At 55.7% G+C, this 19,786-nt stretch overlaps 8 protein-coding genes across 8 annotated transcripts; 5 read left to right on the top strand and 3 right to left on the bottom strand.

Annotated features, from left to right (window-relative positions):
- Positions 1-332: 332 nt before the first annotated feature.
- E0L32_008868 (uncharacterized protein) lies at positions 333-2,172 on the bottom strand (the record flags this gene model as incomplete). The annotated part of the gene is made up of 3 exons (XM_031143770.1): positions 333-1,164; positions 1,240-1,992; positions 2,063-2,172. 3 exons carry the CDS (start codon positions 2,170-2,172, stop codon positions 333-335), a joined length of 1,695 nt encoding a protein of 564 aa, XP_030991557.1.
- Positions 2,173-3,304: 1,132 nt separating this feature from the next.
- On the top strand, positions 3,305-4,696 carry E0L32_008867 (uncharacterized protein; the record flags this gene model as incomplete). Its single annotated transcript, XM_031143769.1, has 1 exon — positions 3,305-4,696. One exon carries the CDS (start codon positions 3,305-3,307, stop codon positions 4,694-4,696), a length of 1,392 nt encoding a protein of 463 aa, XP_030991556.1.
- A 183-nt stretch (positions 4,697-4,879) lies between these two features.
- On the bottom strand, positions 4,880-6,533 carry E0L32_008866 (uncharacterized protein; the record flags this gene model as incomplete). The annotated part of the gene is made up of 2 exons (XM_031143767.1): positions 4,880-6,401; positions 6,460-6,533. 2 exons carry the CDS (start codon positions 6,531-6,533, stop codon positions 4,880-4,882), a joined length of 1,596 nt encoding a protein of 531 aa, XP_030991555.1.
- Positions 6,534-11,419: 4,886 nt separating this feature from the next.
- On the top strand, positions 11,420-12,517 carry E0L32_008865 (uncharacterized protein; the record flags this gene model as incomplete). Its single annotated transcript, XM_031143766.1, has 1 exon — positions 11,420-12,517. One exon carries the CDS (start codon positions 11,420-11,422, stop codon positions 12,515-12,517), a length of 1,098 nt encoding a protein of 365 aa, XP_030991554.1.
- A 472-nt stretch (positions 12,518-12,989) lies between these two features.
- E0L32_008864 (uncharacterized protein) lies at positions 12,990-15,176 on the top strand (the record flags this gene model as incomplete). The annotated part of the gene is made up of 1 exon (XM_031143765.1): positions 12,990-15,176. One exon carries the CDS (start codon positions 12,990-12,992, stop codon positions 15,174-15,176), a length of 2,187 nt encoding a protein of 728 aa, XP_030991553.1.
- A 1,079-nt stretch (positions 15,177-16,255) lies between these two features.
- On the top strand, positions 16,256-16,685 carry E0L32_008863 (uncharacterized protein; the record flags this gene model as incomplete). Its single annotated transcript, XM_031143764.1, has 3 exons — positions 16,256-16,315; positions 16,490-16,609; positions 16,662-16,685. 3 exons carry the CDS (start codon positions 16,256-16,258, stop codon positions 16,683-16,685), a joined length of 204 nt encoding a protein of 67 aa, XP_030991552.1.
- A 670-nt stretch (positions 16,686-17,355) lies between these two features.
- E0L32_008862 (uncharacterized protein) lies at positions 17,356-18,477 on the bottom strand (the record flags this gene model as incomplete). Its single annotated transcript, XM_031143763.1, has 3 exons — positions 17,356-17,779; positions 17,909-18,203; positions 18,282-18,477. 3 exons carry the CDS (start codon positions 18,475-18,477, stop codon positions 17,356-17,358), a joined length of 915 nt encoding a protein of 304 aa, XP_030991551.1.
- A 925-nt stretch (positions 18,478-19,402) lies between these two features.
- E0L32_008861 (uncharacterized protein) lies at positions 19,403-19,786 on the top strand (the record flags this gene model as incomplete). Its single annotated transcript, XM_031143762.1, has 1 exon — positions 19,403-19,786. A coding segment is annotated over one exon (384 nt), but the record flags the coding sequence as incomplete, so codon positions are not given.

The following is a 19,786-nucleotide window of genomic DNA, read 5'->3' as shown; positions in this document are numbered from 1 at the left end:
AATCGCGCGGCATCTAGACGGCCCAGTGTGGGGGCGAAGTCGGGTCTCGAACCATTCGTGAAGAGCACCGAGTCAACTAGATTTCCGCGGGGCGAGCGCTAGGTAATCGTTCAGAGGACCGCCGAGCGTAACCGGCCTTCACCTTCTTCTAGTTGGGCTAGCCCGTTTCAAGTAGGTACAAGCAGTAGAACCGCATCTTGTAGGGTGAGTCAACTGGTGCTACTGTTGCTGCTGTTGAATTCCCCTTTTAGGTAACTCAGCCCTGATACCTCATCGGGGCATCGCCAAAGCACACGAGAGACAAAACAACACTTTGGTGAGAGTAGATTCGTCTAGATCAGTGGTCCACGTCTCACACACGACAGCTTGACAATCACCATGGCTGTCTCGAGGGCTGCCACACCAGGAACAGAGAGCTTGCCACCTTCCACACTCCAGCTCAAGCCCCCCCAGACCGTAGCCTCGATGCTGGCCGCATCTGGCACTGCAATCTCGACAGGACCGTTGACATCCGAGTACCCACTGTTGACCAAGCTCACGAGCATTCGATTGCCGAGCTTCCAGAACGACACGTCGACATCCTCATTCGCGCTAACCTTCACCCGATGAGGACGGTCGCCACCCACGACAAAGTCCAGCACGGGCGACTTGGTGATGACCTTGGCCAGCTTACCATGGGCCTGGGATAAGATCTCCGCGGCGGGGTACACCCAAGAGATGACTCCTTGTGCTCCGTGGTTGAGAGCCAGGAGATTCATCGCCCACTCCTCCTCCGGGGTCGGATCTCTAGCCCAGTAGCCTTCTCCGTGGAAGCTCTGGGGGTTGTGTATCTTGGTCTTGGGCCACCGCCCCAGCCACTCCTCGTATTTGCTGAGGTCGTCTAGTCGGTTGCCGACATTCTGCACGACATGGACACCGTCACGGCAATTGTCGCACCCGCAGTCGCCGATCGTAGTGTTGCACGTCGTGTTCCACTTGGACCAGGACTGGTTGGTGCCGATGGGGTAGACATCCTCCATGATGATGTCGGCGCCAGCGGAATAAGGCCCAAAGTAGTAGTCTTGGCAGTTTAGGACGACAGCCACGGGGTGGTAGGGATCCAGGCGGCGGATGGTGTCGAGAGCAAGCGTGGTGCTGTTGAAAGGATCTTGCCACCCGTCCGGTCTGTACATATCAAGTATCGCTCTCGTGAGTAGAGTGTTTTGATGATGAAAGGATATGGGTTACGACAGGACATACTCATCTGCGCTCCAGTACGAAAAGATGGCTTCGCCATCTCTCGCCTTGAGAACCTCTTCTTCCACCCAAGTCAAGTTCTTGTAGCCATCTCGGAGATCGTACATCCATGGCAGGTCGATCTTGTCCATGTAGGCAAATGCATCGGTCGAGACAGGGAACGTCGTCAGGGGCGTCATTGCATTCAGGCCGTAGTCAGCGTACTTCTGGATTTCTCCAGTGTCGTTCTTGCCGAGGAAGCCATCGTACGAAGCGTAGTAGCCGTAGGGGAGCAATGGCCGGAATTTGTTGCCTGATGCCCCATTGCGAAATAGCATGCCGCCATTCAGATTATCCAGCTTCGTGACGCTGCCACTACTTTTGTCTGGCAGATAGAACAGCTCCGTCGTTGCTGTGTATCCCCTTGCATGGCCTTGAAGAGATCCTTCGAACGTGACTTCATGCGCTTCCAGCTGTGGCTTGAGCGATGCCAGGTCAAAGCTGAAAAGTGCACCCGTCTTACCAACATCAACATGGCTTTCGACCAATTTCTCACCTGTGGATGCGATCTTGATCGAAAAGTCCAGACGCGAAGCACTCGAACTCGGAAATGGCTCTCCAAAGTGCTGAGACAGTCCAGCATTCACGACGAACTGGCCCTTTGCCTCGCCATCAAGATAAAGACTGTACCGAGGCTTGAGCTGTACATAGAGCAAAGGCGCATCTGGAGATACAGGAGGCTCGACGGTCTGCCCACCGGGGTTGAAACTGGGATATCTATATCTTGGTTAGAATGATAGCGCGCGGATGCAGATGAGGGGAGGGCATATATCACGGAACTACGTACCCAGACTTGTAGACCTTGCCACACCATCTCGGCCAGTCCGGATGTTCTCCAGTCTGTTGAGCTAGCGAGCTCACTGCTGCATATACGAGGATCCCAACAAGACGAAGCATCATGGGCAATGGAATGTCGAACATTCGTGGGTACACAAGGGCACAAACATTGAGAGCGGGGAAGTTCCGAAGCAATGGATCTTCCAAGCCTTAGGAGGGATTTGTTATTCATTTACTCGAGCCTATTCCTTGCGGCAAATTGATGCGACCCTGCCCGCAATTCGCGCACAGCTCCGGGTACTTTTGGGTGCAGATCATTTAACGTTACGGAGGTCTTGCATCTATCTCCTCCTTACCTTCCCATCCTGACCACGCCTAATTAGGTAGGTGATTTGACCAGGGCGATAGACCAGTGTTCCACGTCCATCTACTTGAGAATGACTGCTTTCACGATCTATCAGTCCTATTTCAATCAAGTTGTATTGATTTGCCGTATTTGCAGCCTTGCCAATCCTCTAATACCGGGCTTCCTTGAAAGTCTTAACCTGGCCCACGAGTTTGCGTGGCCAGGTTGGGTAGCTGCTCCGTAATCGTAGACCTTTGGAAGCATCCGTGTAAACTGCAACCCACTGCTCCGCAAACAACTCAGCAACACATCTCTTTGAAACTGCTTAACACGATACATGCATGGCCGGAGCCTTGCTTTCCAAGGTAGCACAAGCGCTTCTGCCTTTGACCTTACGCGCGACTTGCGAACGACCCGCCAATATCAGATGAGGTAAGAAGCTTAGTTTGCATCGCATGGACTGCGCCACTAGTAGGTGGCGGCCGTCTCTGCATGTAAGACGGGACTTGCAGAATCAAAATACACGACAGGGCCAATCATTGCCGTAGATCCACTTCTCTGGGAGCGATATTTGAGGGCTAACGATGGCGTTGCCACGAAGACGTGCCGCTCGTCGTGCATCGTAGATTTAAGTTTCTTTAGGCGAATCCGCTTGGACGGGAGCAGTGGGTTTTGGGTGATGAGGCTCTTTGAAAATTGACGACGTCTGGAGGAATGAAATTCGGAGAATACGATGGCATGTCTAACCTAAGAATGTCCTGATTTACCGATTCGGAGTCTTTGGGCGGGCTGGGAGTTCTCGTTAAACATGTTTATAAAGTGCGACTGCCACGGTGGTTAACGCCAGGTCTAGTGAAAGCAAAATCCTCAGTCTCTTTGGCATTCATTTCAAGCCCAGCTGAAATCATGAAATTCTCAAAAGCCTTTCTAGCCGTCTCATTAGCATCAGTCGCTCTCACAAACCAAGTAGGCTCCTCGAATGTCCTCCCCATCCGTCGCCGTCAGTTGCAAAGCCGAGCCGGCTCAAGTGTCATACCGTTGAAAGCCGCCGACTTCGGAACCATATTCGATGTCGAAGTCTCCTTTGGCGACCAGAAATTCCTCCTTATCCCAGACACTGGCAGCAGCGATATATGGGTAGTCGGCACCGGATTTGAGTGCTTCGATTCTAACCAAACCGTGCTCCCACAGTCCAGCTGCAGATTCGCCAACACATACAACAAGTCTGCAACATTCCATGAGATCCACAACGAGACTTTCGGGGCAGGATACGGTACTGGTATTGCCTTGGGCTTGTTGGGTTATGAGGACATCGCTCTGGGTGGTGTCACAGTCAGACAGCAGACTGTGGGGGTAGTGAACATGACCACAGATACGGGTGACACGATCAACAGCGGCATCCTCGGCCTGGGATATCCGATTTTGACCTCAGCCCATGCAGTCGGTGCTCTAGACATCACGAACCCGTTGGCAAACCGCACCAACTACGACCCGCTCCTCTATAGTATGCACAAGCAAGGTCTGATCGAGCCATGGTTCAGCATCGCGCTGAACAGATTGCCGCGAAACACAACTATCGGAGACGGCGGCTACCTCGGGCTCGGAGAGCTTCCCCCGGTCCCTCACAGCGACATCGTCGTCACAGCGCCCGTCGAGGTCACCGAGGCGATACCCATCGCTCTCACAAACGGAGTACGACAGATCACCGAATGGACCCTGGCCGTCGATTCCGTCCTCTGGGGTGGCGCCAGCAACAGTTCTCCAGCGGCAAACAGTACCAGGTTCCAAGCCGTCGTCGACACCGGCAGCCCCTTCAACTACCTGCCCCCCGAGATTGTCGACCCCATCCACGCCCTCTTCTCCCCACCCGCAACGATGGACGCGGCCACCGGCGTCGCACCCACCCCCTGCGACGCCAAAGTGCCCAAGCTGGGCGTCACGATCCGCGGCCAGACGTTCTGGCACCTCGACCAGGACCTCATCTTGCAGACTCCCGACGGGTCGTGCATATCGGCGCTGAAGTACACTGCGCAGGGGTATGGGTCGGGCCTCAACTTCCTGGGCGATCCGTTCCTGAAGAACGTGGTGTCGGTGTTTGACTTTGGGAAGGATGAGATGCGGTTTATGGCTAGGCAAGATGGCGGGGGCGTGTCGACTGCTGGCGCGACAAACAGGAGCTCACCCGGCGGCGGCTCGTCTAGCAGCAGCAATACGTCTGATGGGCTGACTGTGCAGCCTCTAATGGAGGCTGTGGCTGCATTCTCTTTGTTCGTCGCTGCACTTGCATATGCTGTTTAGATGGTGCTACAGGATTCTCCACAGCTCGGCGATGATCCATCTGGGAAATGAACTTTTACGCGTAGCAGTAGTAAAGCATAGAAAATATAATGTAAATAGATTTCACTATTGCTTAGATCTTACGAGAACGACAGAATTCGTACAGATTCTCACACACTCTCTCTCTTACATCACTCACACAGTTCAGGCAACATGTCTCATAGCCCCTAATGACCTGGCGATGCCGTCCAGACCAACAGAGCTGTCGAGGACGTGTATACCCGAGTACTCCAAAGGCATGGTAGATCCGTCTTCATACATCATATCACTGGGAGGACGCCCCTGGAAGTCGTTGGAAAAGGCCATCATGCCCTCGAGGATATCGCCGGCCATCTCTGTGTCATACGGGCCCTCGCGGCGCTTGCTACTGGCCAGCAAGAGTCGCGCCTGGCAGATGATGTTCAGGTCGCCGCTCTTCATCGCGATGAGGAAGAGGGGTGCGATGACTCCTGTCTCCGCAGAAAATGACATGCGCTTTCCCTCTGGCCGATCGTTGGCCTCGATGATGGATCTCGCGTCTTCCAGGACCTTGGCAATTGCCGACTTGCTCGGGTCTGCAGGCGACGGGGCAAAGATTGACAGATCGTTGGGGAAGCTCGACTGCAGTAGCAGAAGCATGATGCGGTAGTGTATGCGGAGCATCAAGGTCGCTGACTGGAACTCTGCCATGGCGCATGTGGATGGGTGGACTTGCTGCGCCGTGAATTCGTCGAAAAACACCGACCACTTGTCGTATTGCTCCGCGTAAAGCGCCTTCTGCTCCACGAGCCACGGCGGGAGCTCTTCTGCAGCGTAGAACTTGTACTGGTTGTTGCTTATCAAAAAGCCGAGGACGCGAGACTCGAGCTTGGTGAGGATGGCTTGCGCTTGCCGCAGACTGGTAAAGGGAAGATCGCCGACCAGCTGGTCAACCGTACAAATGTCTAGGGGACAGGGCGTGCTTATCAAGATGGGGAGGCGCTGGTCATCCGCCATGGACGCCTGCAGATCTAGGCGGCGAAAGATCTGCAACAGCTCTTCAATGTCCGGCGTGCTTCGAGGCATGTCCTTGCGGCACATGGCGCCTCTGATGATGGCCAGTCCGCTCTCGAGATGCTGCTGCGCGGCCGCGCTGTCGCCCCTCGCGCTCTCGAAGCAGTAGAACAAGACGGAGCAGATCAGCACCGGCAGCGCGGCGTCGTGCCGAGACATGCCGTCCTCGGGGAGGTCGTTCATGTACTTGCGCAGGGAGCGCATGGCCTTGTTGTACTGGACCACCGTGCCGTGGCTAATACTTTGGGGGCCGCCGGGCTGGACGGGGCCGACCTCGTCGCCGTGCCGTGCCGGCGCCGTGGTCAGCTCCAGGTGCAGGGAGCTCAGCGACACGACGGCCTGGCGGACGACCTGCTCGTGCTCGCCCACCTGCAGGACGAGCCGGGTCCAGAAATCAGACGAGAGGTATCCGGACAGCTCCGACGCGGCGCTCGCGCAAAAGTAGTGCAGCAGCAGGCGGTCTTCTTGGCTGCCGGCGACTTTGTAGGGCAGGTCGTACTGGCGGATGCCCAAGCTCGTCTGGCTGAGGCCGCCGCGGCGAACCTGCGGCTGGGGGTACCCGTCGCAGACTCTTCCCGACTCCGTGCAGCGGAGGCAGGCGGGTCTGGTCTCGTCGCATTTGACATGGCGAGCTCTGCCACTCGATTAGCTGTGATCCTGAGCGATAAAACGAGAGTAGATAAATGACTTACTTGCATGTCGGGCACCCATTCCTAGACCTCGGCGCACTCCTGCGTCGAAGCCGCTCTCTGGGCTGGTGTGACATGATGTTCCGTGTTACACAAGGGCTTGTGGAACGCGGGAATGAAACAATTCAACGATTCAAGGCTGCAAAAAGAAAAGCAAAAGCTTCTGCCGACGCCCATGCCCAAGGGAAAACCAGGAGCCGGGAGACAGGCCCAGATAAAGGGGACGAGGAGGCACGGCAGTGACGGTGACAGCGACAGCGACAGTGACGTGACAGAGAGCGCGGGAATAGCGCCTCTCGGTGCCGACCGTCGACCCTTTGATGACATGGCTGGCCCCCCAGCTTATGTGCGAACCAAATGGCGGTCCCGATCTTCATAGGGGCCGACCAATGAGTTCTGCACAGCCCTGCCACTGGGCGCTAAGGAATAAGCATCATTCAAGGGCACTGAGCGTTACACAAATCTCACCCAGAGGCGCGCGAGTCGGCGGCACAGCATCCAACTGATCCGGAACGGCTTAAGGCTGACGCCCCGTGATTGCGGCCTTGACGCTCGACCAACCCATCCACGGTGGTGGGGTTCAGCCAAGCATGGAAGGCCATGGATCCATCTGTACGAAGCATGGAATTAGCACCTCCCGTACAGCGATGGTACTGATACGAGGTAGTATCAGGCTGTTGCGGTCGCTTTTCAGGGCAACGATGATGCGTGACTGGCCAAGCTCCGTCTCCGACGGATGGCGCCTTTTCATGCATGAAGCTCCGGTGGCACGGGACGACCTTGAGCCACCCCTCAATCGGTCCCGGCGGTTATCCATATATATTTAATACTCGTTCAGCGACTATCACTGGCCCATCCTTGGTGGTCGTCATTGGACAGCGCACTGATGTGCCCTGACCTACAGGATGTCGAACAGCCACAGGCTGTCTACAAACAGAGTGTTTGGCCCCTCGAATGTATTCTTGGAGAGGCACACTTCAAGGCTATGGAGTCATTCCCATGGCCATATCAAGTCTGTAATGAAATAAACTATGATCGATTGTTATTCCCTGTTTAATGTTCCTCGGAAACATACATCGAGAACTCATTCCTTCAACGAGAGCTGAAAGCGATACTCATTGGCCATCCGTACGTCGCCATTGCCATCCCCGCCTGGATATCGATGGCTCACCGTACCGCCACGATCATACAATTCTAACTTGTTTTCTAATTCGACCAGCTTGTCGTCACAGTACGGCATCATTGTGCGACATGAAGCGCGGCTCCTTGCAAGTCACTATCAGGCTGTGACACGGACGTGGTACAATGAGAGCCAGACAATATTCTAGCGTCTCCATTTGGTCTGTGACTTCTCATCAATCCAGGGGCTGGACTGGTACGATCGGAGACTGCGTTTATCTCATGACGACCTCAAAGGTGCGTGTCATGTACATGGATCTTTCTTTCCCACCTTATAGCAGCGCTCTACTATTCACGCGCCTTTCCTTATACTTTTAGGTAATCTAGAAAGTGCCCATTTCTCATACCATTATATATTGTACATACACTAGGCCCCTTTATTTTCCTCAATATGCTTCTGGATATTATCCACTGCTGAAATACGCTCGAGAGCACAAACCATCAGGTATTCTCAACTTCAAACACTCGACAAGCCCTTCCTGGACCCAAAGCATACAAACACCATGTGCGATGTCAAGCAGGTGTACTGCGCTGGCTGCGGAGATCGATGGCTCGAAATCTTGCGCTTCTGCAATACCGATGGCTACTGTGGCATATCCAAGATATACTACCACGAAACCGTCGATCGCATCCACCACCATGGCTGTCCATCTCGAAGGCGTAAACGCAAAGCTGCTTGAAAACAACGCGGCTTGCATATTAGTTACTGCATCACAATTCGCCTCGGGCTTAGATGGTCACTCTTGAGATGTCTGATTAGGGGTTGGTCACCTTAGACAGAATGGAGGAACTCGATAGTGCTTTGAGATTGCTGTGGTCACAAGGCGGATTATGCATCTTTATTTACTGGCTTTGTGACAGTCTGGAAGCGATGATCCCCCTTCATCAGTGAATCATGTCCAACCTAGTGAGATGTGTGAATCTGTTCCACGAGGCTATGGGACAAACTCTCCAGGTATTCGGCAGACCCGTGTCTACCACTAGTGTTTGTGCGCGTGTTATGCTACTAAACGCCATCCATTGGGCGACCAATACGAAGATATAATCCGCAGAAAACCCCAACGACTTCGTCACCCACTGACCCGATTCCGTGGACGACATTCAACTCACTACCTACAGAGTACGTAGTCCCCAGCCGCATGACTGTTGATGCGATGTCTTGTATAAATATGTGGCAGAATCTCACTTCAAGGTTGCTTCCTTCTTGGATTATAAGTTATTCCATATCACATCTTTCTCAGGACACAAACATCGACGAGAACATCGACGAGCAACACTCCCCAGCCATCCACCATTTCTAAGCCTTAACCGCGGTCCCAGAGGCCTGAATAATCTACATCCTGAGCAGAAACCCCGACCTAACAACCGGTTGCAGCGTAGCAATCATGTGCCTCCTGTTCCACTACTTCTGCCTGGGTTGTCGCCGGGAGTTCGCTGTGTGGGGTTTCCGATGTCCAGCGGCGCCGAACTGCCGGATCACCCGGCACCATCATGGTCCCGTCACTTCCTCGGGCCACCCTGGTTGCCCGTTACATTCTAACCCTACGCCACCCAAGCGCCGGAAGAGGGAGAGCAAGCTTTGAGATCGCGGTATCCGCTACCTTGGATATGCGGTGCTCTGCGGTCTCCAGAACATATCGCTCACGGGTCAGGGACATGGTCATAGTCACGGCTATTGAGACATTGGGGAAAGAGAGCAATACAGTAGCGTTAGGGCTCTCTCCGCGTTAATATTGTGCTCAGTTCAGGACTTTGAATTCATAATTTTTGGTCAATGATTGTCTGACAGGATGGTGTGAGCATCAAGTGAAATTTCGGGTATTATCTCGGTCATGAGCGTACTGACTAAATGACTTTGTGATTTAGCAAGTCTCAGCTGCCGCATTTCCGGGTTTTAATTGGACATATACGAGTTGCTCAAGCTATTGGGGTTGGGCCTCGAGAAGAGGAGGTGGAGAAGAGGGAGTGCTTTGATTCATTCCACGACGACAGGCGTACAGGCCACCGTCACTGACAATCTCAATGTCAACTTATCATTTCTAAATGAGACAAGCCCCATCAATCCAGAGTACTGATCAAGAGCAACAAGTGAAAGACAGAGGCGATGTCAGCGAGTCCCCTAGAACTGCGTGAATCAGCATCGGCCTAGAGTCTCCCACACAATAGTGATCGTATACTTTCATTCTCAATACTGAGTATCAATGACTAGATAGCACACTATTCGAGAATGATGACAAGTCTGTCATATTTCATAGCGCCGACACTTGATCTCTGAGTAATTGATGGCCGGCAAACACGCAAACAAGATCGTGATACCTGTCATGAACAGCAGTCACATAGATATGTGGCACGTGAGTGACTCAATGGATCCCTCTGAGTCTACAACATTCTTTTTTCTGTGCCTTTCAAGATCTTTATCGAATCCTATCGACTGGTGAAACTGGTGTCATTTACGTTGAATACAGACATCGCGATCATGACCTACGCCCTCTATGAAGCCCATGTCATAGGGCTCTGCTTGGATAAAAGAATCGCCTCGCGGAATTTCGTCATTCTCTAGAAGCTGAGCATTCTTGATACCTTATTTCTACCACCTCGGAGATATCAAAATCGACAGCAAAACACACAATCTTCGAAGACTGCCTGCAGCCTCCGATCCCGATACCATCAGCCACAATAGCTCCCAAGTTACCGCAACCTTGCAATCAAGCACTGTACGACCGTGAGATCTTTGCAATGTGCACCCAGACCCAGTTCCATTGCATCGGCTGCAACCGCGACTTCATGATGACCACCGGGTGGTGTTATCGGCGCCCATACTGCCATACCCAGACTGAGAACGGCGGTAATGTCGAGTCGAGCGTGCATCCAGGATGCCCGAATCAAGACCGCCCGAAGAAGTCGAGCAATCCTTGAATCAATGGCGACGGACTGGCTTTGGAGACGAATGGATTTTGGGTCAAGGGACATAATCTTTGGGCCCTTCAAATGCAACCCGCAACAATTTGTCTCCGCCAGCAGGTCGCCCTGAACATGAAGCGGAGGGACGGCAGACTTGGAGGCGCATCCGGGATGGACATGGTTGCATATAAAGCGCTGGAGACATTTGGAAGTCACGAAGAGCGCCCTGCGCTGATTATTGCCTTGAAAGGCAATCGCATTTTTGGAGTTGAAGTCGCATAGGAGCATTAGAATGAATGAGACAGCCTGCCTTCATAACAAAATGTCTTTGAAAGATCTGGATGAAGAGAAAAGGGGGTCAGTTGCAGAACACTTTCACCGTGGTGCCAGAGAGGCATCACCATTGCTTTGAATCCAACTTTGGAAATACCTACAATGCTCAGGTGTACCGGCCCCTTGAATTAAAATCACGCCTGAGAGAATGCATGACTGCCACACGCGTCAGGTCTTGCGTCGCTAAACTGCCAAGGCAATCCGGGTGGTCTGGCCATCGCCCTACACGCTAAAAACATGGTGTGATGTGAACGCAGCACCATTTCGTGGCGGTAGAACAACGTGATATGTGAGCCCTCAATTGGCGGCCCAGCTTCCTAGACTCCTTGGCTTTTCTTGTCAAGACACGCATGTATCCGAGAATGTTCGTCCGCTGCGCCTCCTCACTCGGTAGCCTTGGCTTCAGTGAGGTCGATAAGTAAGGGGGGCGATTCCTGTTGTCGCGTTGTCCTGACTTCGATTCTCATTTGGAAGTGCATCTCAATTACACCAAAAACCAAAACAGCAAGTTATCACGACCAATCGGAAAAGCACGAGCAGATACAGGCAAATGGCAGCACAAACACCAGAGCTGCCATCAACCATCAAGGCATGGCGGTTCCACACCGCCGCCCACGGGGCGCACAAGCACCTCCAGCTCGAGGACATCCCCATGCCCGAGTTCAACGAGAAGCGCCTGCCCCCTAACTCGTCCCTCATCAAGGTCCTCGCCGCCACCGTCAACCCGATCGACGTCAAGATGGCCGGCATCCCCATCATCGGCCGCTTCACTCAGCCGATGCCCGCCGTCGTGGGCCGCGACGCCTCGGGCATCGTCGTCAAGACGACCGACCCGTCGCTCCGCGCAGGCCAGCTCGTCGCGTGCCGCCTGAGCGAGAACCAGGCCCCCGGCGTCATGGCCGAGTACATCGTCGTGCCCGGCAACGACAAGGGGGCCGCGGCCGCCGTGCCCGCCGGCGTGTCGGCCGTCCAGGCCGCGACCGTCGGCACCACGGGCGCCACGGCCCTGCAGGCCATCGCCAGGCGGTACGACCTCGGCAAGCTGGACGGCGGGCCGCGGCGGATCTTCATCAACGGCGGCTCCGGCGGCACGGGCACCTACCAGATCCAGGTCGCCAAGGCGCTGGGGTTCCACGTCACGGCGTCGTGCTCGGGCGCCAACGCGCAGCTGTGCCGCGACCTCGGCGCCGACGAGGTCCTCGACTACAAGCAGGCCGAGCCGGCCCGGGCGCTGGCGGAGCAGGTGCGCGCCGGGAGCCAGCCGGCGTACGACCTGGCCGTCGACAACGTCGGGATCAGCTGGGAGCGGTACCGCGCGGCGGACGAGTTCCTGGCGCCGGGGGGCGTGTACGTGCAGGTCGGCATCGGGTTCCGGTGGGCGGAGCTGCGGTCGGCGCTGCGCATCAACTGCTGGCCGTCGTGGCTGGGCGGCGGGAGGCGCGCGTGGTCGTTCCTGTCGATGCGGACGGACCGGGCGGACATGGAGCGCGTGCTCGGGTGGATGGGCGAGGGCAAGGTCAAGGTGCCGATCGACAGGGAGTTTGAGTTTGGCGAGGTGCCGCAGGCGTACGAGACGCTGCTGGCTGGGCGGGCGAGGGGCAAGATTGTGGTCCGGTTTCCGGCTCTAGAGGAGAATGCGACCGCTTGAGATGTTCATGGATGTAGTCTACCATTTGCTTGCATTTTGGGTCTGTTTATCTCGGCTTGAGGAGTTGAACGGCGGTTTGCACCTTATATCAGGCCAGGCACTACCACGTCAATTATTCGTTCGTTATGCTTAATGATTCATGATAGAATACCGGGACGATATTGCGATCATTTCTCATACAGCAAACCCTTCCAATCAGAAGGTAGATACCTAGGTAGGTACCTTACTTTATACAATGAAAGAGGTGACATGCCTCCTCAATCTAATATCGTAGCGCTCGCTCCAGGGCCTGTTGCGCTAGTTACGCTGCTCTTTCGGGCGGGTTTCTTGCCGGCCTCGTAACGGCCCCAACGCTTAGAAAAAGCGCTAAAAACCTAAAATCTTGCATCATCCACAGAGAAGGTGTGTGTACCTTGACCATGATCACATTTCGGCCAGCCCCAGGGGTTATCCGCATTTCAGGCGTAGCCCAATGCAAGATGAAGCGGCCTCCATGAAATCTTCGCAGGCTTCAACAGCTGGTGGTACCACGCTGGTGGCAGAGCGAGACCCGTCGCCAGTCGAAAAGACCATCGTCCAACCGTCCCCGCGCCGACGCGGAGGCATTGCCTGTCGCCGCTGCCGGCGCTTGAGGACCAAGTGCGTCAATGAGAACGGCGCGAGCCCATGCGAAGGCTGCCGAACGGCGGGGTCTGCGGTTGCAGCGCAGTGCACGTTTCTTCGGAAGGGTGAGAGAGACATGGACCGTGACTTCCGACGACGCCCGCTGCCCTCGTCTCAGCAGAAGCTGCCGCAGCCAGGGGATTCGGCGGTAGCGGTGAGCGAGGCTGGCTCAGAACTCAGCCATGGAAAGCAAAGCATGGAGTTCGATGGAGAGCAGCCTGCTCAGCAGACTCGCCTGTCATCTGTGCCTCCCAGCGATACTGCCGCCGCGATCTCTGAAGGGGTGTTGCCACCATTGGAAGAGATGCTGGATGGCTGTCGCACCTTCATGACCTACTACTTCCAGTTGGGCTTCACGCCAAAGGCCATCTTCATCGAGAATCTCAACCGCAATCCTTCCTCCGTCAGTCCATTTCTCATCAGCTGCATCCTGAGCATCTCAGCGCGCTTCTGCCCGGCTCTGGTGCGCCGCTATGGCAGCGCCGCTGGCGCAACGGATCACTTCCTCGCCGCTGCGCGAGGCTGGGCTGCCACCGAGATGTACAGGCCTTCCCTTGAGCGCACCCAAGCGTTCTTCCTACTGGCGATCTCCGAGTGGGGGAATGGTGACAAGGATCGCAGCTCCATGGATATGGGAGTCGCGGTGCGCATGGCCTCTCTGCTCAAGCTCCACCGCGAGGAGACGTACCAACTTCCCGCAGGTGCGTCTGCAGAGCAGATTGTCCGCGCAGAATCCGCTCGGCGGACGTTCTGGATGATCCAGAGCCAGGAAAACCTGCACTCTGGATACAGCACCCCTGCCCCTTTCGCCCTCGACGACATCACTGCCCTGCTCCCCTGTGATGAGTCGGATTTCGCCTTCGGGATCGTGCCTGCGCACCGGGCCGCCCTCGCTGGCACTCCACCGGCCACAGCCAACCCGCGACTCACCGATGCGCCTGACCGTTGCATGTTCGCGACCCTCGTCCAGGCACACACCCTGTGGGGGCAAGTGGCACGTCGTGCGTGCCGGCCGGACCCCAAGGCCATCGAACACATGAGCGGCACCGAGGGGAGCATGACACCCTTGCCGCCATGGAACCCCGCGAGCGAGTACGCCGCAACTGCGCGAGAGTTGAGAGAGTTCGAAGACAAGATGCCGGCCCGGCAGGCCTGGTCGGTCTGGAACCTCCGCGGCTGGCGCGCAGACTCGCTGCACCTGGCCTACCTCGCCGTCACGCCCGTCCTGAGGCTCAGCAACATAGTCCTGCGGCGCATCTACCTGGAAGACATCATGGCCGCCGTGGAAGACACCACCACCCCCACCAGTATCAAGCAGCAGCGGCAAGACTCGGCACCCACCACCGACGCACCGCCCGAGGGCTTCTGGGCGCGCATGTCGGACGAGCTCTTCGCCAACGTGCGCGAGCTGCACGAGCAGATCGACGCCTACTTCTCCATGCGCACCAAGGGCGAAGGGTTCCCCGCCATCCTCGTCTTTTGCGTCTACATCTGCGGCTCCCTGGCGTCGTACCTGTGGAAGAACCCGGCGCTGTGCCCGGCGCAGGCCGACGGCGCCGAGGAGATGGCCATGACGGCGCTGCAGGTGCTGGGCGAGCTGCACGGCGCGTGGCCCACGTCGGCGCGGTGGAGGCAGGGCCTGCAGCAGATTGCCTCTGCGCAGCCTGCCGCTGCTCCTGGTACTCCCGGCGCGGGTTCGACGAGTCCCGCGTCTGGGGTTCCGGGGACGGGTAGGGCTGGTAGTGCTGCCGCTGCTGCTGCTGCTGGCACGCCGCGCGAGAGCCTGACGAGCTGGGAGGGCATGTCTGGCCCGGCTAGTAGCCGGGGGGGCGTGGTCACGAGCGGCACGCTGGAGTCGTCTGGAAAGGAGGCCGGGTTCGATGTCGCTGGGGTGCAGATGGAGACGTTTCCGAGCGAGCTGTTCGATGCCGAGTTGGCGGCGATCTTGTCTGGAGACCTCAACTATGGGTTTTTGGATGACCTGCAGCAGCAGTGATGGATGAATTATGATAGATTGATTCAATCAATGGCAGTGGCAATACCAACTCATTCTCAGGTGAACGTCGCCAAAGCTTGTGAGAATGCCCAGGGATAATGCAAATCCAGGTGGATGTCTAATATCTGAACACGGACTCCCGAGAAGAAGTGATATCCTGCCGATTTGAAGGCCAAAAAGAACGATATGTATCAGGAGAATGGTAGGTCACCAGGTTCGGATACGTTTGCTAGAGACCCTTCCATACTACTGCTCCTTTCTAGTAAGGGATTCTGGTCACCGCAAAGGTCATCGAGCTCAATGGACAACCCTAGGCCTACATGACATCTCCTCAGGTCTAAGTTGAGGGCTAATACTCTGAAAATGAGACCTGGCCAACGACGCAAATAGAATTGTTATAGATGTATAGTATCCATATTTCATAAACTGTAGTATATCTTGATAGAAATGATGGGAATCTGTTGCATAAAAGGCTGTTTATATAGTGAAGTGAAGCAACCGGATAGATGGTATTTTTTATGTCTAGTAGACAAATTTGATATGTTTTGCTATTAAATTAACCCAGCACAGCCTTCCACAATTCAATACATCTGCTCGTAGGTTTAAGGATGAATATTATTTAACCATTAAAGTATCTGATCATAACATTTTGGGCCCTGATTTCTGCTGGTGTCCTTCACGATTGCGAGATATCACTCTTGAGCATCACGCAGAGCATCTCAGCATCACCAGCCAGACCCACCATGCGATTGCTGCGACTGTACGGAGTAAAGTGGATGGATGACTAACAAAACAATTCCAGGCTGCCAGGTGCGAGGCAGTCACAACGGAGCTGAGTCACCTGGCTGGGGCCGGCGAGACTGGAAGAGACTAGCGCAGGCGGAGTCGGTGGCGACGAAGCGAGCCCCTCAGCCCAATCAAAGACGGACCCTATCGCCTCCACGTGACTCCGCCCACACAGACACACAGAATCAGAACAAATCTTTCCTCAACCCCATCTTGGTCGAAATCGACTTCCCTCATCACCGACAAGCCTCGAGTACCGCCATCACCACAACACAACACCTTACTCTTTCATCATGGGTAAAGTTCACGGTTCCCTTGCCCGTGCCGGCAAGGTCAAGTCTCAGACCCCCAAGGTCCGTATATCCCGACGACCCCGAGCGTTGTTCTGAGGAGAGCATGGGGGAGGGCGGAGAGGGCAGGAAGGCGAGAAGAAAAAAAAGCCGACCGCAGGCCATCGCGCAAAACCCATCATCGACGACACGACGGCAACGAATAAAATGCTGACTTGATTTCCCCCCCGATTACAGGTTGAGAAGCAAGAGAAGACCAAGACCCCCAAGGGTCGCGCTCGCAAGAGACTCGTATACACCCGCCGTTTCGTCAACGTCACCCTGACCGGTGGCAAGCGCAAGGTGCGTCAGATTCTGGTACTGCGAAATAATGAGGAGGCAGGAGTGCTGACAAGATTCTGCACCACAGATGAACCCCAACCCCGGCTCTTAAGCGAATCGAATCGAAAATTCTCCTTTTTTCAACTCGATAATGGAACAGCGGCCGGAGACGGTGGTTTCTCTTGGGATGGTGTCATGACTTTACTGCGTGGCTGGAAATTCGATGGACAATTTCGCATTTACTCCCGGCATCACTTTTTTATCGGTTCATTCGGTCTTGTGGCTTCTGCGTTTGCGCGGAGGGCACCGGGAAGAGAGGGCATCAGGGAAAAACCAACATGGTGCGACCTTTCGAGGATTCCGGCCCCTTCTGGTAGAGCATATACAGGAAAAAGAAATACGGATACTTCGTCGGACATCCTGATAAAATTCACTGCTACGGTCATGGTTCCGCATGGTGCGTTCTTGAATTGATCATGACTTGAAGAATATGGCAACTCGACAGAAAGCAGGGATGGGACGGATGACTTGCTCGCGACCTGTTGTCATATTTGTCTTTGCCTCAAATTTGCGCGTCCAAAGATCTTGACGCCTCTTGTTCGTGATTCATTGCTGCAGGCGCTTCTAGTTCCTCAGGATAACCGAGTCCACATCTGCCCTTGCATCTCTAACGCTATAGGATCGTGTCTGATAAGGGACTCTTCTCACGCTTTTGACTCGCAGGTCGTCTGCAGTTTCATACCCCCGAACCATCATCCTGGACATACGCAGCCTCTAACCCGTCACAGCCCGGTCCCAGGCTGCTGCGTCCTCCTGTCCCAGTACCCTATCCCGGTCTTGTGCACCCCCCACCGGTACCCGTCGCACCAGACGTCCTCGCCCTCGACGTGGCCGGCCATCTCGAACGGCGTCCGCGAGCCGCTGGCCACGGTCGGGAAGAGCGACTCGAGCAGCGACTCGAGCGCCACGTTGAAGTATCCGCGCCAGTCGGCGCCCGCGACGTCGTCCTCGACGTCCTGCGGGTCGACGGGCTCGGCCGCCTTGGCGGACACGGCGACGGCGTAGGGGATCTCCCTGCGGTACTGGCGCTTGCCCGACGAGGGGAGGCGGGAGTCGAGGACGGAGCGCAGGGCGGGCGGGGTGATGTAGAGGCAGACGCTGTGGGCGAGGCCGGGGGGCAGGTTGTCGGACATTGCGGAGTATAGGCTTTGGTTTGGGTGTGAGGTCAGTGATACTAGGTGGACAGGGGTGGGTATTGAGCGGATGGGGGAGCGTCGTAGTTCATTCTCAAAAGAGACAGCACGTGTGTGTAGGTTCAGATGAATGTTCACTCACCGAGCAATTCCATCGAACCCTGCGTCGCCTTCGGTCACGTCCTCTACCCAGCGGAACTTCATCCGTGATAGGCACTCCTCGAGGCCATCGAACCCCTTGTAAAGGTCCGTCGACTCTTTCAGGATCAAGTCGAACCGCTCCCGGCAGGCAGCCCACTCCGCCTCGTCCCGGATCTCGGGGCTCTTGAACACGACGAACCCCCACGGGTCCCAGCGCGACTCCGGACCGCGGCGCTCCTCCATGAGCCTCATGGCCTGCATGAACAGGGGCTCGGACGGGGGCGGGTCCGCGATACCTGCGAGTACATAATGAACACACCGTGAACTCCAAGACTCAACGAACAAAAAAGATGGCTGGTGACCCTTCTACTCACCCTTGGCACGCTTTTCCCGCGTCCACATCTCGTCAAAGAACTTTTCGTACTCTTCGTCGCCGACGTCCGCCCGCAGACCATCGCGGAAGGCGGACATGTTCTCCGGGGTGAGCCCCTCCATGTCGTCGGCAGCGCCGCTGTTGAGCATGCGGTCGCGGTCCCAGCCCTCCGGGTAGTACGGCGGCACTGACGACATGCTGCAACTGCAATATGGTTGTATTCCTGTCCCGAGGCGATGATCTGGTCACGGAACATTCGGCAACAAAAGATGTCATCGACCGAGTTTGAGATGATTCGAGGAGATCTGTGTAGGATTCGACAAAATTGGGCTAGCGCTTTTGGTACACCAAGTTCACCGTCCGTACCTTGATGATCTGCAAGTACGGCATATGTCACTGGCGCTTTTCTGCATCGGGAAAACAGCTATGCTCAAGCTTTCACATGATGGTCTGCATTGGCGAGGATGATGTGCCTGCAAAGTAGTTTCTGGATATTGTGTTCGTTCTGCAGAACAGACAGGTTCCCCAACTACCATTATGACAAAGCCCTGGGCTGAGAGCATCAATGGCTCATTCAACCTCCAGACGGCCGCGGAATTTAACAGATCGGGGCCGGGCGACTGAGAAGTCTCTAGTCGCCTACTTTCATCTCGCCGGATGATATGATGTGCTTTGGGATGTTCCAAGCCCCCTCCTTTCCCTTACCCAGGATCCCAAAAGACTTTCCTAGAAAGCCAACCGCTATTAAAACATCCCTAGAGGATCAAGATCAGAATACTTTTCGAGCATTACTATCGTGTTAGACATGAGGTCGCTGTGGATATTTTGCTGAGTCGCCTCCAGCTGGGCGAATAATTAGTTGAAACAGGGAGGATGTGCGTCCTCCACTCATCCTCTCCAGAACAAAAAGAAGAAACCATGACTTCGTTAGCAAAAGCAGAAAAACGCCCTTTTTGTTGTTGTTGCGGGTGGCGTGTTGAATGATCCCCTCGCGATCAACTTCCCATTCCCGAGTGTTCCCAAATGTCCCGAATATTTCTCCAACAACGATGCCATGCCAATAAAAAACAAAAAATCCCAAGCAAGCAAATAAACACTTTTGTTTTTTAGTTACTCCGTAACATGCTTGCCATCCTCTATCCTCCCGCACTCCTCCAAGTGCCTCTCAAACGACGCGGGCGTGTACAGCCGGCGCGGGTGCATCTGCCTGGGCGTGCGGCCCGCGATGCCCGAGCGGCACCCGGAGCAGTACGCCCCCCACTCGAGCTGCGCCGCGCCGCCGGCGCCGGCAGCGCCCCGGCCCCCTCCTCCCACGAGGACGGGCGCGCGCACCACGGCGGCGAAGCGCAGCGGCGCCATGGCCGCGGCCGAGAACTCGAAGCGCTGCAGCACGAGCGACGACAGCCTGTCGCCCGCCCGCACGGCCCGGTCCCGCGCGGCGGCGAGCTCGAGCGCCCGCATGTCGGACGCGTACTCGCGCATCGCGACGAGCGAGCCGTGCAGCGC

Source organism: Thyridium curvatum, assembly GCF_004353045.1.
Source record: "Thyridium curvatum strain D216 chromosome Unknown NODE_61_length_262293_cov_79.419913, whole genome shotgun sequence".
Lineage (NCBI taxonomy): Eukaryota > Fungi > Ascomycota > Sordariomycetes > Thyridiales > Thyridiaceae > Thyridium > Thyridium curvatum.
This window is presented reverse-complemented; position numbering and strand designations above follow the sequence as displayed.